The sequence below is a fragment of the Durio zibethinus genome, chromosome 8 (assembly GCF_047325235.1).
Source record: "Durio zibethinus cultivar Kanyao isolate XHJ-2024 chromosome 8, ASM4732523v1, whole genome shotgun sequence".
In the NCBI taxonomy this organism is placed as follows: domain Eukaryota; kingdom Viridiplantae; phylum Streptophyta; class Magnoliopsida; order Malvales; family Malvaceae; genus Durio; species Durio zibethinus.
Window position 1 is genome coordinate 23,468,179 of NC_143169.1, and position 20,578 is coordinate 23,488,756.

General features: G+C 32.0%; 2 protein-coding genes and 1 pseudogene across 6 annotated transcripts; 2 read left to right on the plus strand and 1 right to left on the minus strand.

Moving 5' to 3' along the window:
- Positions 1-956: 956 nt before the first annotated feature.
- Positions 957-4,191, plus strand: LOC111278451 (uncharacterized; annotated as a pseudogene). The gene is made up of 5 exons (XR_016344083.1): positions 957-2,240; positions 2,353-2,506; positions 2,599-3,566; positions 3,654-3,801; positions 3,990-4,191. The product of XR_016344083.1 is annotated as an uncharacterized LOC111278451 (transcript).
- Positions 4,192-7,350: 3,159 nt separating this feature from the next.
- LOC111279066 (uncharacterized) lies at positions 7,351-11,032 on the minus strand. 4 transcript variants are annotated; one of them, XM_089764806.1, is made up of 7 exons: positions 10,563-11,032; positions 9,954-10,436; positions 9,555-9,698; positions 8,842-8,919; positions 8,613-8,660; positions 8,090-8,379; positions 7,351-8,016 (listed from the first exon to the last, which is right to left on the minus strand). In XM_089764806.1, the coding sequence occupies exons 1-7, from the start codon at positions 10,996-10,998 to the stop codon at positions 7,426-7,428; spliced, it is 2,070 nt and encodes a 689-aa protein (XP_089620932.1). In that variant the 5' UTR covers positions 10,999-11,032; the 3' UTR covers positions 7,351-7,425. The 4 variants fall into 4 exon arrangements, with proteins under 4 accessions (XP_089620932.1, XP_022721709.1, XP_022721710.1 ...); XM_022865974.2 differs by having other exon boundaries at positions 8,090-8,532; XM_022865975.2 differs by having other exon boundaries at positions 9,555-9,704.
- Positions 11,033-17,833: 6,801 nt separating this feature from the next.
- On the plus strand, positions 17,834-20,450 carry LOC111278589 (O-fucosyltransferase 23-like). Its single transcript, XM_022865194.2, has 2 exons — positions 17,834-18,356; positions 18,633-20,450. Exon 2 carries the CDS (start codon positions 18,761-18,763, stop codon positions 20,141-20,143), a length of 1,383 nt encoding a protein of 460 aa, XP_022720929.1. The 5' UTR covers positions 17,834-18,356; positions 18,633-18,760; the 3' UTR covers positions 20,144-20,450.
- The last annotated feature ends 128 nt before the right edge of the window (positions 20,451-20,578 follow it).

Below are 20,578 nucleotides of genomic sequence, written 5' to 3' on the forward strand. Positions count from 1 at the left end.
TCGATTGAATTTGTGCATGAGAAAGTGAGCGATGTTTGTGTTTCTCTTTATGCATAGAATTCACGATTCTGAACAATTTAAATTAGACACAACGGTTATTACCTCTCTTTAAATTAATAATATTCAAATTTTGATTTTATTTTTACTGAACTTACTTTCTATAATAGTTTGTATTATAGTTTGCAAACAACAAACAATCATATGAACATTTTCTCAAACGAGTTTAATCTTATAGCTTAAACTTTATCCAAGGCATATGATTAAATAATGATAACCTAACATTAAAAGGTTAAAACATGAGATTTAACCTTAGCATGTGATACGCACATATTCAACAAATTTTAAATTTAAATCTTAATATTTATATAAAAAAAAAAGTCATTATCAATTCATTTAGACGAGGTAAATAAACTTTTTCATGAAACCCATAATTTTTTTTTAATAATTAGTAGTTGCTTTGCTTTATCTTATCAATATCAACACGTTGTTTCCAGTTGCATACTACATGAGAATCTTGAAACCTCAAAAATTGGGTGATTATGAACAAGTGGGGCAAGTTTACATATGCAGGTCACATGATACGCATTTCCAAAATATGCTGTTTTCTTGTTTAATACCATTGGTCTCGTGGCCATTTAGTCCTTAAATTTAATTAGATTAATTCAAGCATCTGATAAAATGTCCTTTTATACCAGTATATTATTTTCAATCCCTCTCAAACCCGGTTCACAAAATCGATCCCTTTTGGCGGGAAGTTAACTGCTTTAATTAGGCAGATTAAACAGGCTTGGTCCGGGCCTTTGTATAATTCTGCTACATTTCAAGGTTGAAATAAGGAAAAATGTTAGTTTTTAACTGTCGAAAAGGGACAACATCAAAATCACCCACCAGCAATGTCTTATTGTAGCAATGTCTTATTGTACTTATTTCCTTTGTTTTTCCTTCACAACATTTTTACACTTGCTTTTCTTCTATAGCTGTCCTTTTGTTATCTTCCAATTTTTGGTTCTTGAAAGAATGTCAGTGAAGCTTTATGGAATCTTCATTGATCTTTGCTTCTTCAAGATCAAGCTTGAATATCTTTCAAGAAATGGCTTCTTCCTCGTCAATAATTGTGATGTTTTTTGACTCTTAATTCCATTAACGAATCTTCAATCCCTGTAATCTCAAGCACCAAAAAAGGAAATGGCTTCTTCTTTACAACAATTGCTTAAAGAAGAAGGATTTGAGAGTGGCAAGTTATTGAAGAATCCTAGAGAATTCAGGCTTAGAAGTAGTGCACCAGATCAGTCCATAGCACTGCCTATATACATCTGCCACGATCGAAAAAGCTTCGAAAAATCGAAGCACAGGGCTGAAAAGACTTTTATCCTGAATGGGTCTTCAGTGTTTTCATCTACAAGGGTGTCGAATTCGGATAGACCAAAATCCAAGTCATTGATAACAGATGGCCCTCCAAGGAGAGACGAGCCTGCAATCAATGAAGTTGCCATTAGAGCTGTAATATCTCTACTTGGTGGCTACACTGGTAAGTATATTCAGGATGAGAGTTTTCGTGAAATGATCAAAGAAAAGTGCAACTCTTGCTTAGTGAGGAGAAAAAATGGTTCGGATAATGTGATTTTTGTGAATTTGGAATTTGGTATTGATAGCATTCACAAGTTAGTTGAAGATGGAGGGAACAAAAAGGAACTTAGAATGAAATCATTGAGGAATTCGATTCGGCTCTTGAGCATTGTTGCTTCCTTGAATTCTAAGAAATCAGGGAATGGTTCAACTTGTGGAGTTCCCAATTCTCATCTCTCAGCATGTGCTCAGCTATACTTATCTATAGTTTACAAGCTCGAGAAGAATCATAGGATATCCGCCTGGCATTTGCTTCAGGTGTTTTGTGATTCAGCCTTTCTAGCGAGAACCCACCTGCTTCCTGATCTGTGGGAGCATTTTTTCCTTCCTCATCTTCTTCACCTTAAGGTTTGGTACCACAAAGAACTTGAACTTCTCTCCAACTTGGATTATGTTGAGAAAGAGAAGAGAATGAAAGCTTTAAGCAAGCTCTACAATGACCAAATGGATATGGGAACAGCTAAGTTCGCTATTTACTATAAACAGTGGCTTAAAATTGGTGCTAAAGCCTTAGCAGTTCCTACAGTGCCTTCACCGTCAAGTCCCAGTTATGGATCATCAAGAAGGAGATCATCTGATTCTCATGCTTCACGTTCTTCTATCAACAAAAGCTTGTAGGTTATTAATTTAGATACTTTTAATCATTTGGTCTAAAGCATTCAAGAATTTGATCATAAATTATGTTGATTTTCTGACTTGTTTCTTAATTGCCTACATGTTCAAAAGGTATCGAGCTGTGTTTGGGGCCACAACTGAGCGGCAATCCATTGAGCTTGATCATCGAATCAGAGCATCGATGGATATATGCCGCCTCGAGGAAGATGAAAAAGAATGTACAGATGAAGAAGAAGAAGACTACAACGGTTGCAATTATGTTCATGTGGGTAATTCTGTCTCTTTCTAAAAACTGCAATTCTTTTATTTTACTGTTAGATCGGAGAGTATCATTTATCATGTTTCTGAATTTGGCAGAACAAGACGAAGACACGTAGAAGGTCATCAAGCCAGATCTACAGAACTCCGAAAACTGAATTATGGCTAGAGACACAGAAATCAGACCATTTTCGGCTGTTTACCTGCCAGAGTGGGCCCACAGACTGCTTGGTAAATGGTAAAAATGTTATCAGAAATAATTCAATGAGAAAGGAGGAAAATGTTCATCTTCCTTTGAGTGAACTAAATAAAGCCATTGCTACTATTTGCTCCTTAGATAGTCTAAGTGAGTGTGAAATTGCAATCCGGGTAATGACCAAAGCTTGGTTGGAATCACATGGTGACCCTGCTATAGAAGCTGCATTGGCAAAGGCTCCTGTTATCGAGGGAATCCTTGAGGTTTTGTTTGCTTCCAGTGATAATGAAATTATAGAATTAGCAATATCAATTTTAGCAGAATTTGCAGCTAGGAATGAGGTGAATGGGCAGATAATACTTAACTCAGATCCACAGCTTGAGATCTTCTTAAAACTCTTAAGAACTAGTAGCCTATTTTTAAAAGCAGCTGTGTTGCTTTACTTGTTAAAGCCAAAGGCAAAACAGATGATATCAACTGAGTGGGTTCCCCTAGTCCTTAGAGTTTTAGAGTTTGGAGAGCAGCTGCAGACTTTATTTACAGTAAGGTGTAGTTCTCAAGTGGCAGGGTTTTACTTCCTAGACCAACTTTTAAGAGGTTTCAATGAAGATAGGAACTTGGAGAATGCAAGTCAAGTGGTTTCTCTTGGGGGACTGAGCCTTCTGATAAGAAATGTTGAGGTAGGTGGTGTTCTTGAGAGGAATAATGCTGCCTTGATCATATCCCGCTGTATTCGAGCTGATGGAAGTTGTCGAAACTACTTAGCTGATAAAATGAACAAGGCATCTCTAATTGAACTTATTGTTGGGAACCGCAAGGATTCTAATAGATCTGTTATTGCCTTACTAACTGAGCTACTCTGCCTAAACAGGTACCAATCCGTTTATAATTTACCATGATTTTCTGATTAGTTCCAGAAATTCAATACACATCCTGATGACCTAGGGAATGTTAACAGAAGAACACAGATAACAAAATTCTTAAATGATCTGCTGAATGGATGGGGAGGCTTGAATACCATGCACATCTTATTAGCATGCCTGCAGAAAGCTCTACCAGAAGAGCGCCCGCTGGTTGCAACCATCTTATTACAGCTTGACCTTTTGGTAATTAATTTCATTGCCATACACAGCATTATATACCTGGACTAATGCATCATGCTAATCAAATACTGAAAGAAATAGTATCCATCCGATTCTTCTTCCATTAACTTTAGTTCATCTTGCACCCAAAAAAAGAATATCAGTTATGCAATATTTTTATTAAAAAATAATGGATTACAGTCATTTTACAGGGAGATCCTTTGAGGTGCAGTGTCTACAGAGAAGAAGCAGTTGAGGTAATTATAGAAGCTTTAGATTGTGAAAAATATAATGAAAAGATTCAAGAACAATCCGCCAGAGCTCTCGTGATGCTGGGAGGCCGCTTTTCTTACATGGGAGAGGCAACAACAGAAAATTGGCTCTTGCAACAAGCAGGCTTTCATGAAAACTTAGGGGACTCATGTCACATGAAGAAAATAGTATATGATATCTTGGTAAGTTTGTGATTATTTTAAACCAGCAATGAATTTCTTGCCTATTCTGAAACTAACCACAATCTCATATTTATAAATTCCTTTGTCCTGCTGAATTACTGATTCAACCTGCAACTAAGCTTTGTTCAATTTAGATTAAACATATTCTTCTATGTCGCCATGTAGGTTTGTTGGACAGCATTAAACTCCAAGTTCCATCCATGTGATATCAATTCTAAATCAAAATGATCAAACTCTAGTCAAATCTTTTGCTATTCCAATTATGTGTAGTAACATGAAAGTTAAATTCTTCAAACATGAACGTAGGCAGGCAAGAGTGTTATATTATGTGATATTTTCTCTCAGTTGTCAATTATAGTTGCCAGATATCAAGCTGCATGTGTAGTTAAAAAGTTGCTATTCTTGTTAAATATATTCTTTCTAATGTTTGTTTCTTTTGTACTACAATCACTAGCCTGAAGAGGAGGAAGCAACAGAAAATTGGCAAAGAAAAGCAGCAATTGCGTTGCTAAATTGTGGTAACAAAAGATTCTTGTCCGCTCTTTCAAAATCTATGGCCAAGGGCATTCCTAGTTTAGCACGAGCAAGCCTCATAACTGTTGCCTGGATAAGCAGTTTTCTCCATTCCGTTAGAAATAAGGATTTGCAGTCCATGGCATGCTCAATACTTGTTCCGCAGTTGCTAGAATCCTCAAACTCCAACCAAGCACTCCAGGAAAGGGTTCTTGCTTCTTTGTCATTGCAGCGGCTCATAAAAAATTCAGGTATGGTAAACTTTAGACAATTTCAAAGTTAGCCATCGGCATTTATTCATTTCTTATGTGCTAGAAGCATTTAAGTGTCTTTCTTATCTCTTGTCATGCTCTATGAATTTTCACAAATTCATCCGACAAGGTGCAGTCACTAACTGCTTCAATAACTTGAGAATTGGAATGTCATAAGTAGATATAAATTCCAATGAAGATCACTATGGCAAACTTCTGGGGAATGATACGCTTGCAGAAGTTGGAATTTCAATCGTTTTACTATCTGTTGAATTTTTAGTATTGCTATATTTTGCTCCCTTCTTAACAGTTCAACCTGTTCATCTTCATAGAATATGCCTCTATTGTTTCTTCGACGGATGAAAGGTTGATAAATCCTCTTCCCAATCATTAACCACAAGGATAGCTATAATGAGCTTATTCAACCATCCCAAACACTGTGAGGCAACGGTAGCCTGAGCTAGAAGCTTAGAAGATCTGGCCAGTTAAAGAAATGCAAGAAGTCATCTGAAGTCTTGATTCTGAAGGGTGACTATCAGAGGGTTTGATTTTCTCCCCGACCCAATTCATTAGAGAGGATGATAAGTTGTTGTTCTTTCAAATTCCTTTTCATCTTTTGAGAGTGTATGTAAATGCTGTAACACATAGCACATTTGATACCTAACATATAGTGATTTAGAGAGATGTGATATCTAATCAACATGGATGATTACCCCAAATAAATAATGGAATGCAAAATCTGTTTTCTTCATGAGAAGGCATGACCTATATATATGATGCAGATTTTTCAAAAACCATGGAGTAGGGCTGTGATAAGAAATGGAGATTATGAAAAAATTGAACCAGACCTTAGTGTTGGTTTGGTTTTTTTTTCAGTTGTATTTCTTAGATTTTAATTCAACAATGATAAAAACCATTTGCTTGCCTTACTTCTGATTAAAGATCTGAATTAATCCAATCAAAATTGAAATCATTACTAATTTAAATGCTAGTAATTGTTTTTCACCAAATTTAAACCCCAAATCAGAATACATCCCTACAATGGAGTCCCCCTTTCTTTATTTCATTCAACAGATGAATCATATGATGCACTAAGAAATATCAGAACTAGCTGGCCAGAAATAGACCGGTATGACCACAATTGTAAATAAAAATTTGAGTCTGCATTAGGCTGGTTTTTATCTCCAATTACTCTTCTGTTGTCACCGCCCTATGTCCATGGAATGTCACAGTTTTGTCTGATTGGCTATAATGACTAGAGATTCCACCGTCCAGCTGTTTTATCTCAAAATATTTTTATCCCAAATTCTGCAAAAATCTCTTCCTCATTCATGGCACATGGCCACCAGGCAGTGGATGTTAGAATTCAATTGATATCACAAAAATCCAACAAAATGAGTTTGTAGTGGTGTCCTTTAGTGGAAAACAATGGGCAGGTCTTTCCAGCGAATAATACAATGGCAGCAGCAACAATTAAAGAAAACCTGTCTCATCCAATTTCTAGTTCTGAATAACCTTACTCATGTTTTCAGCAAACCTGTCTGTCGAATTGGCCCAGCCTCACATGCCTGATTCCAACTAAACAGTCGCAAAAGCTTTTCTGTATCAAAATTTTGAACATCAGAATAATGTCTGACCCAAACTCAAAGGCATCCATGTAATGGACCCCAGCTGAAATAGTTCCAGCAAGAAATTTCTTGATGTTTTATAGAAGTGTTGCATTTTGTTACTCTTGAATTGTGCTGGTTAGCTAATACCTGGAGACCTCCTCAGCAATGGTGGGCACCCAAAGGTTAAAATATTCTGTAGTTAGTTTGAAGGAAAAGAAACAGATGGAATTCAATGATGTCTCATACAAAGAAATCATAATCAAGGGCATGGTTTGGCATCAAAAGCACACAGGGTTGGCATTGGAGCTCAAGCTTCAAAAATTTTTGGCAGCCAAACATAAAGAATAGATGAGTACTCAAAACCTTAATTCGATGTCTCTCTAAAACCCCTTTTTTCTTTTATTTTTTTCTTCTTCAACCATTTATTCTTCTTTTCTCTCTAAGCCATGACTGAGGTTTAAGGACCGATTTGAGTTGGTTTGGGTTATTTCCATTAATCACTTTAATTTGGCTTGGTTCTGTTAGTTATTTCAAGTAAAGTCTGTTAATTCGATTTTCAAATTTCTAAAATGGAACCGACCGAAAGCTTACCTTACTTCTAGCATACTTAACTGGAGGTGCACTTAAACGAACAGATAACATAGAAATTGCACGAAGAAAAGGATCTTATAAAATTTTCTCAATGGATATTAGACTCATTTGATTTCCATTGGCTTGTAATTTTTCCAATACCCAAATTTGAAGTTGGAAAAAGAAAAGCTCGATATAGCTCAAGAATAAATGAATTTTCTGCCAAAACTGAGAAACATATTTTCTGGTTCAGGCAAAAATGCCAGCACCATATGAAGATTGGATCATATCAACAAGGAGTGGGAACTGTAAGAAGGCAAATAAGGTAACAGGAATACACGCAATCAAGGCTGCTGGCACAGCAATCCATGCCAGTCTTTGGCTAAGGACAATGCAAAAGGTTGCACCAAATGCTACAAGCATTGCTGCTATGGAGAAAAAAAGGGTAGCAAGACCAACAATCAGTCTCTGTGGGAGCAACCTGAGGAAATCTTCTTCTGCGTAACGCGAAGTGAGGATGGATAAGAACATTAAGATAGAGGTGACTGAAGAGAACAATGCAAATGCGTCTGATACAGCAAAAATTATGAAAGATTTAGCTTCCAAAAATATGGGAGTGCCTTTGGCATTGTCATTGCCTCCGGGTACAGTAAAGATAGCTGCAAACATTACAGTTGTGATTAGTGTAGCAACAAGCATGCATGATGAAGCAGTGCTCTTCATCCACTTCTCTCCATCCTTGACCAATTTTGCGTGCTCTTCTGCGAATAACATTCGAGGTGTTGTACCTTTAATGTCTCTCATTTCCTTGTATAATGGTTGTACATTCTTCTCTACTTCCTGCAATGTCAAAAACAACTTAAATTACAAATTCTTAATCGAAAACTGCATGTATAGATGGAGTTAATTATACCTTAAACCACAGTAGTTCTCTTTGCATTTGAAGAGCTGCACCAGATACGATATTAAGTCTATTTGGAGGTGCTATCTTTCCAGCCAAATGCAGTATGCAGTGATTGTTTTTGTCTTTGTAAGCAGCAATCATGTCCTTATGTGCTCCTATATCATGGATTAGTCTAAAAATCTTTTCTTGGCGATGAAGGACTGCCATATGAAAAATACTACGGCTATGCTCATCAACTCTCCATATCAGATCAGGATAAGACTGAATAAGTTCAGTTATGAGGTCAACAACACCAAATTCTGCAGCAACAAACAGTACATGTGAAGGGCTTCTTAGAATATCCGTAATTTGTGAGTCTTCTAATGACAAAATTTGTTCACATAACAGCTTCACAAGCACAATAGCTTGCATATGCAGTAACTTTTTCTTGTAAACGGCTTTATTTCCTGGGACTAAAGTTAAACACAGGTTAGATATCGGATTTTTAACTATGCCAGCAAAAATATCACTATATTTGAAGTCCGACACCTACTTGCTTTCTCTATTGCATGCCAAAACTTTCCAGCTAAGCCGATAAACACTGCAGACATTCCAAAAAAACTTGTTCGTTAATCTTGAAGTTTGATCAACCTGGAATAACATAAAACTTGATCATTTGTATATGCAATTCATGATTTCACATTTAAATAGGAAAAAAACAGAAATTGGACTTATTACTCCCAGAAAAACCAAGCCTCTATGAGGTAAAATGAGAGAAAAACCTTGGTTTTTATCACAGTAGCAGCATTTGGACATGCCTGACGGGCAACTAGATTTAACTAGTGGTTCCACATAGATCCCTGCAAGATCATATAAGTATTCATTAATAGGATTACAAGAGAAATTCCAATGTACTTTTTCCATAAACATATAAATTTCCTAAATAAAGCCTCATTCCTCGGCCTAGGATTGCTTTTTTTTTGGTTTATAGGACCGATAAATCATTAACTTGTCCATCAGCTGTCTTTGACATTTACCACTAGTACAGTAGGTTAACTAGTTTGAATTGAGTTAATTTGTTCCCCTGTTCTATATTTATCTCCAGCTACAAGTGCTTCAGCATGATATTGATTGGGAAAGGCAAAGAAAGGAGTATTACTTTTCCCATTGTCATTGTTGAACCACTATTTTCGGTGATGGTATGCTCTATTTGTTTTCTGTTTCTCAATGGACTTAACTCAAATTTCCTTGAAAGGAAAAAGATCTAGACTTCTATTATATGATCTCTATATCTAATGTAAGAATTGCAGGGAAAGTTCACAATGTTGCAAATATTGTTCAACACATAGGTTACAAGAATATACACACAAAAGAGTACAATATGAGAACTATTAAAAATCACAAGATATAACAATTTGAATCATTTGATTGAATTTCCAGGGCTTCCAAAGTCAATCTAATTAAAAGAATATTAAAACAGAATTAGAACACTCACATGGGTAGATAAACTTTTCCCAGGCTCCCATCTCATGTTTGCTGACAAACGCTGAAGGCTTTCGAGCTAAAACATGAAGTGCTGTCTCCCCATTTGAATCACGCAGAATAGCCAATTCTGGTTGGTGCTGAATTAAGCAGAGAGCTACATCTAAGCAGAAAAGGAGAACAGTTTTGTTAAGGTTCTTCCTATAGGCAGTTCTCTATAACGACTATGGAGTATGGACCAAATGGCACTAAAGATAGATTACTAGATGCAAAGAGGTTTGAAGACTTGAGCCATAGATAGTACGATGAAGTCATGAACTTCTTAATTGATTCGAGTAAAAAGTTTTACCAGATTATAGAAAGCAATATGGAAACATCTAATATAACTCACTTCACAGTTCATGCTTCATACCAAATAAATCAGTAGTGATGGTGGCAATAAGCAACCCAATGTAATCCTCTCGAGTTAGATCCTCAGCAGCAGTCACCTTGTAGAGATACCAAACCATGTCTCTGTGGCCAAACAGTGCAGCAATGTAGAGCGGTGTCACTCCCTTGTTCCCCCTTATCCCTGGCAAATACTTGTTCTTTTTCACCATCACCTCGGCAATCCTAGTAATACCTGAAGCTGCTGCAATACAAAGCGCTGTGTTACAGTACTTGTTCCTTCGTTCTAAATCTGCTACACTCATCAATTTGACCAGCTCCTCGACAAAACCAATGTGTCTGGCCCCTACAGCAATGTGAAGAGCTGTTTCCCATCCCTTTGTTATCCTGACATTTGCAGCACCAGGATGCATGTTTAGGAACTCTTTAGCTTTTTCCCAATCACCTTTCAGCGCAGATTGATATAAAGGTGCATACAAGGTAAGCCTTCTAGAAGTCCAATTATTCCCTGCCATTAAATTGATTTCACATCAGAATTCAACAAATGAGCTCCAATTCTCATTTAAACTCTTGTTAATTGGACCCAAAAACAAAAAACAAAAAAAAAGAAAAGAAAATGAATGCTGTTACTTACCATCTATAGGAACTGAACTTGGTAATGTAGAGGCTGGTGGAGTTGCAAGAGAAGGCTTAGATAGAAATTTGTCAACCACTTGAACAGGTGTTGCAGCACTAGCGTCCTTCTTGTTATGTTGGTGATTAGCAGCATTAGTCTGGTGTGATTCCAGTCGAGCAGGTGCAGAATTTGGGAGTGGGAGTTTAAAGGCATTATTATTGACAAGGTCAGCAACTGAGGTTTGCGTCGGAGCATGTGTCGAAGGCTTGTGGGGAGGCACGTCTAGACTGGCAAAGCGGCTGGCTCCGCTGGAATTAGGCTGGCTCTCAATAGGAGTTGCAGTTGCAGACGATGCAGCGTAGCTTCTCCTTGAGTTTTGTCCGCTATCATCAAAGTTTGAATCAGAGAATCTTTCGGGAAAACATGCCCTGATAGACGGATTCCTACCCAACATGTTTAAACTTAATTTCTTCCTATAGCTCTAGATCAGTTTGTGGTGTCAACGACCAGAGTACATTTATAATGCAAGCCAAGGACATAAGTCAAAACAGAAACAAAAGTATAAAACACACATCCACTATAAAAAAAAAAAAAAAAGAAAAGTCAATTGATGGAAAATGGGAAAAGGGCACTTTCCAAAAGTTTTCTTAGAACCGACTTCTAAAAACGAGGAAATTCGAAAGACCCAATCCTCAGTGTTAGGAAGTTTACCAGCGTTTAGGACTTCTAATTTGCTACTTCGTAACATGTTCCTAAATTATTTCTGAGTTTTTCATACGCGTTTTTATGTCAATTTAATCATTTTAAATACAATAAAGTGATGTCATATAAAAATAATATAAAAATAACATAATTTAAATTTTAAAAAATTAAATATATTGATAATAAATTTTAATAAAATTATTTATAAATTTAACAAAAATAAAAAAAAAAGCTTCAAATTTGACACGTTAATACTAATTATAATAATTTTTATTATATATATATATATAATAAAATAAATAAATAAACATGCAAGCACAACAAATTGTGGATATCATAGACAGGAGCTAACATAGACGCGTTAACCACTTGACTTGGAGATTAGCTTTTGTTCTTATCAGGAGAGGAAGGTACCAGGATAAAACGAATTGGGTTGAAAATGGAACTTTCTCTTTTGTTTTTTTTTTTTGTTTTTAATGCTCGGTAAAGGATGGAATAATGTTTGACAGACCATTGTTTTCGACCTACTACACTAACTATGCGTTGTTCATTTTGGTTAAAATTTTTTTCTTAATTTCTTCTAAAAATATTGGTTGAACAATGATTTTTCCTGAATATTATTTAGTAAAATATAACCTTATTTAAATTAAATTTCTTATTATAATTATATTCATTTTATATATTTATTTCAATAATATACAATAAAAATTTTTAAATCGAATCAAATCGGACAAAATCATATAAATACTTTTAAATATGAAACCCAATCAAGTTAAACCTGCAAACTTCACAAGTCAATTAATCTGTGGACAAATTTAACGGTAGCTTTCAATGTCAAAGACGGATAGGCTCAAAGGGGGAGCTAACCTTTGGGAAAAGGAATCCCTTACCCACCATGAATTGATTGCAATAATCTCAACATTGATTGGTAAGCTTGATAGGCTCTGAGGCCCATTCCTCACTTTGAACAAAGAATTAATGGAACACTTGATCTTGCAGTACACAAAGGAAGAATCTGCCTACATTTCCGTTGGATGAAAATGCATGTTGCAGAAGCCTGTATCTCTGCATTAAACCTTATGGTATGCCATTTGTATAGTCACCTGGCGGTCCAGATCAATTTACATTCACTTTTCCAAGAAACAAGATGTATTAAAAGATGGTTAGCTTCATCCAAGAACGTTCGAATGCTCTTATCTGTAAGTTGTCAGCAAACAACATTTATGTTATTACAACCTGTTAGAGCTATAGTTGATTATTGAAAATAAACACAGCAGTAGCTTGTCTTGAGGCTAATTATTTCAATAATGGTGCAAATGATAGTAATATACTTTTCATGCTCAAATATATAAAATCATAAGTCTTTTACTTTTTTATTTAGTGATTAAGAAATTAAAAAAAATGTGAATATGAATTTTAATTCCGTCATTTTTTTTCTTTATAAGAGTTTTGTCTTTTTATGAAAAAAAAAAGATAAAATCAAAAAATTTGCTCAAGTTTTTAATCAAATCTTTAGGAAGATAGAAGATGAATGGTGCTTACTAGATTTTTTTTTGAGTGCCAGAATAGGAATAATTTTTACTCCATAAAATGTTCAAAAACTAATCTATGACTATGGGACCAATTGACTAGCACGATTTTTGAGCCAGGTGGCTAGTCTTTGACAGAGGAACAGAGCCTAGGTTCTTTTGCCGAGAAGAAAAAGGAAAATTGAAAAGGGCCCATGAGTTCAAAATTCAGAGGGATGGAATCATGGAAGATACCCAAGCAAATGGGGACCCCTAGCCTCCAACGTCCAATTTTAAGGGCATATAATTAGGCCCAGCCCCTAGAAATGTGAGCCAGGCTTTTAGCTTTTAGGACATGCCCCTGCCCTGCCTAACACAAAGACCTAAGACATAACCTAACCAAACCACATGCAACCGGCGGGGTGAGAATCCGCTGTGTCAGTTTTGATCTGTAAAATACCTTACGAGTGTGTGCTTATTGACAACTTCCCAAAATGGACAACAGCCACACAAGGGACACCCATCGTTTTCAACTTAAAAATTTCTGCGTGCTTTTTAATGCGAGTAAAGAGTAAATAAACGTCCTTTTTCGTATAAGTATATAAATGATATATTAGTATTAATAAATTATTCAGATTCAATTCAAAAAAAATTTGAATTTAGTTTGATTATTATCGAGTCGAACTCGAACTCGAGTAATTCGATTTATCGATCGAATCAAATTTAAGTATTCTTATATCTGATTCGAGTAGCTCGCGAGTCTAATCGAACTTTTATATTTAAATATATTTTTATTATTTTAATTAATAAAATATTTCGAGTCTGAGTTCGAGTTCGAATTCGAGCATAAATAATCAAATTTTTATCGAATATACGAATCAAATTTATTTTTACATATTAATCGAACTTAATCAGCGAGTTCGAGTAACTCGAATTCGATTACGAATCGAACTCGAACTTAAAAAATAAAACTCAATCGAATTCGAATCAAATATCGAATCCCGAATTATGAGTCGAACTCAAACTCAAACTTTTTACTATTCGACTCAACTCGACTCGTTTACACCCCTAATTTCATATCCGTCCTTATTTAAGGCCCTCCTCTTCCCTCTGCCGATCGTCCATTAGTGATTGTCATTGAAGTAAAAAATAGACCCAAGCCAAGGCATCTTCTCTTCTATTACCCTATAAAAAGAAAAATGTTGTACTCCCTGAAATGTATTTCTATTTTTCCATACCTTTGACATAATTTTAAAAATTTTAATTTTTATTTTATTTAAAGTTATCATAATTTATGTTTGAATCATTAAAATTAATAATCTATTTTTTTTTTATAAATGATTTAAAATATCAAAAATTTTTAATGACATAAATGTATCTATCACAACGATTAATGATTAATATAAAACTTTTAAATCATTTAAATCAAAATTAAAATGGTTAAAATTATGAAACCTATAAATTTCAGTAACATGTAAAGACATTAAGTTTTACGTTGTCAATAATGAACATATTAAAAAGTTCCTAACTGCCTACTTCCTACTTATACTTGACATTATTATCACAATTCAAAATGCTATTCGATCTTTATTTATTTGAATTGTGTTGTTGAAAATCATTTTTCTTCATTCTGAATTTTGTTTGAGAATCTTTATATAGACGTTAATTATTTTTTAAATAAGTTGATATCTGAATTAATATTTAAAAATTATAAATTTTTAAAAAATTTATGCACATAATAATTTTTTCAATCAAGTGAGATGTTTTAAAAGTATATTAAGAATGTCAAAAAAAAAATCTTTATATTGATAATAGTAGTATATAGGTAATTACATTTTTGGTATTAAATTTTGAAAAAGTGTATAGTTTAGTAGTTGAAGATAAAAATGTATAATTTATATTTTAAATTTTTAAATAGTATATTATTTTTATTTTTATTTAATATTATAAATTTAATTACGTTTATATAATATTTAATCAATATAACATATCATTTGTTAATTGAAAATATTAAATATTTTATAAAAATTTCATTTAAATATCATATGAATATCAGTTGTAAATAAATAATTGATTAATTTTAGACAAAATTTTTATTGTTCAAGTAAAAAAATTTTAAAATAATGAAATTCCAAAATTAACGTGATCAGTTTAAAGAATTATTTTTTTTGTCTATTTTTTTGTTTTTTTTAGAATATCTCAAAATTTATTTTTTTAATATCTAAAATTCTTATTTTTTTATATTTTAAAATTATTGTATATGATTTTTTATTTTTTGTTATTAAAAGTTATAAAACTTTAATATTAAATACATTAAAATTATTTTTTTAATTTTAAAAAATTAATACATAATAAATATTTTGAGACGAAGAAATAACATTCAAATTCAACTTTGTATTGTTTGCCTAATTGAAGACAAACACCTGAAAGAAAAATACACTGGTTGTGGTACTTCATAACAGGAATAAAAAAAAAATTCATTCAAAATCACAATATCCAATTTAGTTCGGATTGTTTTTCTTTATTTGATTCGGATTAAATTTAGATATTAAATATATATATATTATATTTAAATCAAAAAATAAAAAAAATTAAATCGAATAATATATATATTTTAAATTTTTATAAAATAAAATAAATAATTTTATATTAAAAAATATATAAAAATTATAAATTAATAAATTAAATCGAATTAAATTAATAAAATTTGATTTAATTTAATTTAAATCGAATAAAAACTCTACTCGAATTCGAATCAAATTTTAAATTTTTATAATATTATGTAATATTATAAAATTTTAAATCAAATGTAATTCACATCAAACAGTTATCACCCAAAATTTAGAGTATTATACAAATGGAAACCAACTTACAGTAATATAAAAATTGAATAAGAAACTAACTGGCTCAGTTCCCAACATTTAAACTTCTGATCAAACTAAACCAAGTTGCAGTTAATAACAGGTTAGCATCAAATAAACACAAAATTTTATCCCTTATCTTCAAGTTTTTTACGACCATGCCCCATTCTAAAAAGGAAGGAATGAGCAGAAAATATTGCTCATAAGGAAAGGGTAGTGTTGGCAATCTATAAAAGTTTTTTTAACTTTTAACCAGTCCAATTTCGAATTCAGAACTTACGAGGAATGTACATAAACACCTTCCCCCGCGTTCCAACTGTCAATCAGTTAGCACTCGACAGGGTTTGACTTGTTATGATTTGAAAAAATGGGTATTTTAGAAGATATAAAGGAAAAAATGGTAAATTTTCCTTTTTTTTTTTTTATTCATATCTGCTACACATGGGGCAGATGTATATTCATAGGATAAAAGAAAAACAAATAATTAAGTAGGGAAGGTAATTTAATCTCAATTTGACGGATTTTAATTTGATTTGATTTTTTAGAGGGGTTTTTTTATTAAATTGAGTATCGAGTGAGTTAGATAATATAAAAAAAATTAAGATCAAATCAAAATTAAAATTTAGGTAAATTTGACTTTATCTCATTTGATATATATATATTTTATTTTTTAATTATTTAATTATATATATATTTATTATTTAATTTTATATTTATATTTATATTAAAAATAATATTTTATATTTTTAAAAATAATATTTTATTAATTTTATATCAGATCAAATTGAATTGAGTTTGTGTTTGAATGTAAAAATAAAAAAATCATCTAATCGAGTCAAATTCGATTTTTATATATATAATTAGATTGGATTCGGAGTGAGCAAAAATTTATCTTGACCCGACCCATTATTATTACTAGAATTAAGGCTCTTTTTATTTCACAAAAAATTAAATTTTAAAAAATATTTTTTGAAAAATATTTATATTTTGAAAAAAATAAAAAAATATATTATTTAGATGAATTAATAAAAAATATTTTTTGTTATTTGATTGTTTTTTGAAAATTTTATTTTTTAAAAATAATATTATATAATTATTAAATATTAAAAATTATTTATGATTAAAATATATTAAAATTATTTATTATTAAAATTATTAATATTAAAAAATAATTATATTTTAATAACATTTAATATTAAAATATTGTATTACTATAAAAAAAATACTTAAAATAAAACTATTTATTATTTTTATATTAATATTTTAAAATAATATCACTATTCTTAAAATATTAAATAAATATAAATATAAATATAAATATAAATATAATTATAATTATAAATATTTATTATTAAAATATTTATACTATTAAATAATTATATTTTATGTTGAAAGCATATATTATTAATCATAATAAAAATATTTTTTATTTATATTTATTATTAAAATAGTAATATAAATAATACCTTTATAAATAAAATATAAAATTATATATTTTAAACAAAAATAATAAAAAATATTAAAATATTCATATTAATAATATTATTATTATATTATTTAACATTAATTATTAAAATAATAAAAATATTATTATATATGTTATTATTTATTATTAAAAAAATAATATAATAGTAATTATTATTGAAATATTAAAATTATTTATCTTAAATAATATACAAAATAAAATATGTAAAATTAAAATATCAAAAGATATTTAACGTTAATTTTTAATTTTTTAATTAAAATTAAATAAAATATAATTTTTATAATAAAAATTTAAATCAAATCAAAATTTAATTTAAAATATTTTATTTAAAGTCTTAATTAAATATAATTAAAAATATTTAAAATTAAAATATTAAGAGCATTTAATATTAATTTTTTAATTTTTTAAATAAAAATATTATTTATTAATATAATAATATTTTGATAAGGTGAACTTAAATTTAAATTTAAAAAAATTATATACAGAATTCAATTTAAATAAAATTATATTCAAAATATTGATAACTAATTTTATTGATAGATAATTTTTTTTCAAAAATTATTTTCCTCTTAAAAAAAGATAATTTTTAAAAAGGTTATTTTAATTTCTGTTCATCGTAAGTTTTTTTTTTTTATCAATCAATTTTTTAAAAATAAAAAAATAAAAATATAGAAATAATTTTTTAAAAATTATTTATTATTAAAAAACGGAGTAAATATTGTTTGTTGTTCTCTTTTGGCTTTTACGTGATGAGACAGCTAAAGTGCATTTATCAAAACAATCATTTCCCTAGCCTGCAAAAAACTGATCTGTTCTGACTCCTTTGCACTTGCTTCTTCTTTTAGTCTTTTTGTTGGGCGTTTGCTATTTTCTCACAATCATCACCCTAGATTCCCATCCTATTTTTCTAACATTTATTATTGTCCTCAATGCATTTCTTTTCTGGGTGTTTTTTGAACATAGTCAATACTTTTTTTTTTATTGAAAATCTTTTAAGAATAAGTACATTTTTTTAATCATCTGTTGATGTTGTCATCGACGTTTTCATGTTTGTCATGATGGCGATGTGTTGGCTTGCATTTGGTTCGATGGAATTCTGACTTTTCTACATTCTTTCATGATCATTTTCTTTTCTTTTGTTCTCTATTGTTTTAAATTTTGTGTCTTTTTCCATCCTGGGTCTTTCTCAGAATTCAGGTTTATTTGGTCACTGTAAGGATTCCTTGTGGCAGGCAAATGCAGATTTCAAAGCAAGGTAAGGCCTTTAGCCAATTTCATCATCTCTATGTCTCCCTCAACATTACTTTGGTTTTTGCATCACGTGTATTTTCTTTGGATTATCTTTTGGTTTCTTTTGTTAAATTTGTTAAGCAGATAAACAGATAAGCTTCACTGGTTTTTTTTTTTTTAAACTTTTTTGAACCCTTATTGTATGATATCTTGTAGGCTTCCTCTTCGTTTGCATTTCGCATCCAAGTTTCTTCTTCTTCCTTAAACGGACTGACGATTATTTCTTTTCTGAATTCTCCAGATTCTGATACCAAAGCGACATTTTTGGTGTCTTCTCAGCTCTAGATACCTGTAGTTTCCTAGGTTATAGTGATTTTAGGACTTGGTGTATGCCAATCTGTTGTTAATTTCTGCAATGGTCTCTTTTCAATGAGGCTGGTTGTGAGAAAGCTGCAAGTTTGTGACTTTCAAATGGACTTGTCCTCTAAATGTAAGCTTTCAAGGTTATTCGGCTGCTATTTGACTTCTGTAACATGCAAATGTCTTGCTTTGGTCACTATTACTCTGTTTCTCAGAGCTATCTTGCTCCATTTATTCTCTGGCTATGGCGTGATTGAATGGAACAACCCGGACTTGATTCTAAGCCCCTCTTTATTGTTGAACTCTGAAGACGGGATTCGTAGAGAAAAGTTTTTGGAGGTTCCTCAAATTGTGTGGGGACTAAATAATCAGAAGATAGCATTTGCAAGAGCTTGTCTAACTGCTAGAATGCTGAACCGAACTCTTTTGATGCCTAGCTTAAGTGCTTCACTTTTCTACAAGGAAATTGACCGCTTGCAGCCTATTTCCTTTGATAAAGTCTTCCAATTTGAAAGGTTTAATTCTCTCTGTAATGGGTTTGTGCTGTTGGGTCGTTACTCGGATCTTAAGAATCAAACTGGAATGTATGATCTCCAAAAGGGAAGTGGAAGAAAGTGGACAGTTGAGAGAGACCTTGAGCAGTTGAAGCAAAGCAGCAAAGGTTTTGTTGATGAGTATGAAGTGATCAGAATTGTTGGAAAGAATCCGTTTCTTTGGCATGATCATTGGCCTGTTAAGGACTATGCAAGGGTCTTTGAGTGCTTGGTTTTGGTTCATGAGATAGCAAAAGAAGCAGATAAAGTTGTGTCCAAGATCAGGCAGATGGGAAGAACGGTTAGGAGCAAAACTGAGACAGCACAAAACAATTTTGATGCAGAGGGTTCTTCACTGCCACCGGCTCCATACATAGCAGTCCATATGAGGGTAGAAATAGACTGGATGATTCACTGTAAGAAGTTGGAGCAAAGATCAGGCATAAGCCAAATTTGTAGTAGCAAGCAAGAAATTATGGAAAGAGTGGGGAACATTGTCAGCTTGGAATCCCCCACTGTTGTTTATCTTGCTGTTGCCGATAGTCTCCTCAATGATTCTTCAATATTGGGTGGTTGGAAGAAAGGATCGCTTCCTTTTGAAAAGAAGAAATTAGGGGTTGATGGAATTTACAATAAGCATCCATATCTCATTCAGTCAGCAATTGACTATGAGGTGTGCTCAAGGGCTGATATATTTGTAGGCAACAGTTTTTCCACTTTTTCTAGCCTCATAGTTCTTGAGAGAACACAAAAGATGATCAGAATGGGCATCACAAGCTCATGTGACATCAATGTCAGGTGGCCGTCTTATGCATATAATATACCGGGGGAATCGAATCGGCCTCAGAAATGGATGACTAAAATGTCTGATTCAAGTCTCAAAGCAATTAGTTATGGTTCTAATTCAATCTCATGTTGAAGTTTGTGCATCCCCAGTAGCTGCTGGTAATATCACTGCATGTTCAGCATTTTTTAACCCAATTCATAGTGCTGATTGAATGGTTTAAGGGATACATATAGTGTATAGAAAAGCAATAGGAGAGAATATCAAGATACAGTTGAATACTGAAATACGCACGGTTCATTTTATAATTTTGGTGTTTTGCTCACTTTTTTTTTTCTACATAAGACTGGTCGCAGTTTTGGAATAGAAAAAGGCTTGCAAGATAGCATGTATTAGAATTAAAATTTCAAATGTGATATTATTTTTTAAAGGTGATTGCATAAGCATATTCTTAAGCATAATTTTGTTTATTTTTTTATTAATATCCTCGCAAAAGTTTAATTGGATACTTGTTCTTGGTTTCTATCGACAAATGAAAAGATAGTCTTGCATGTGGTTCTGCTTTGCCTC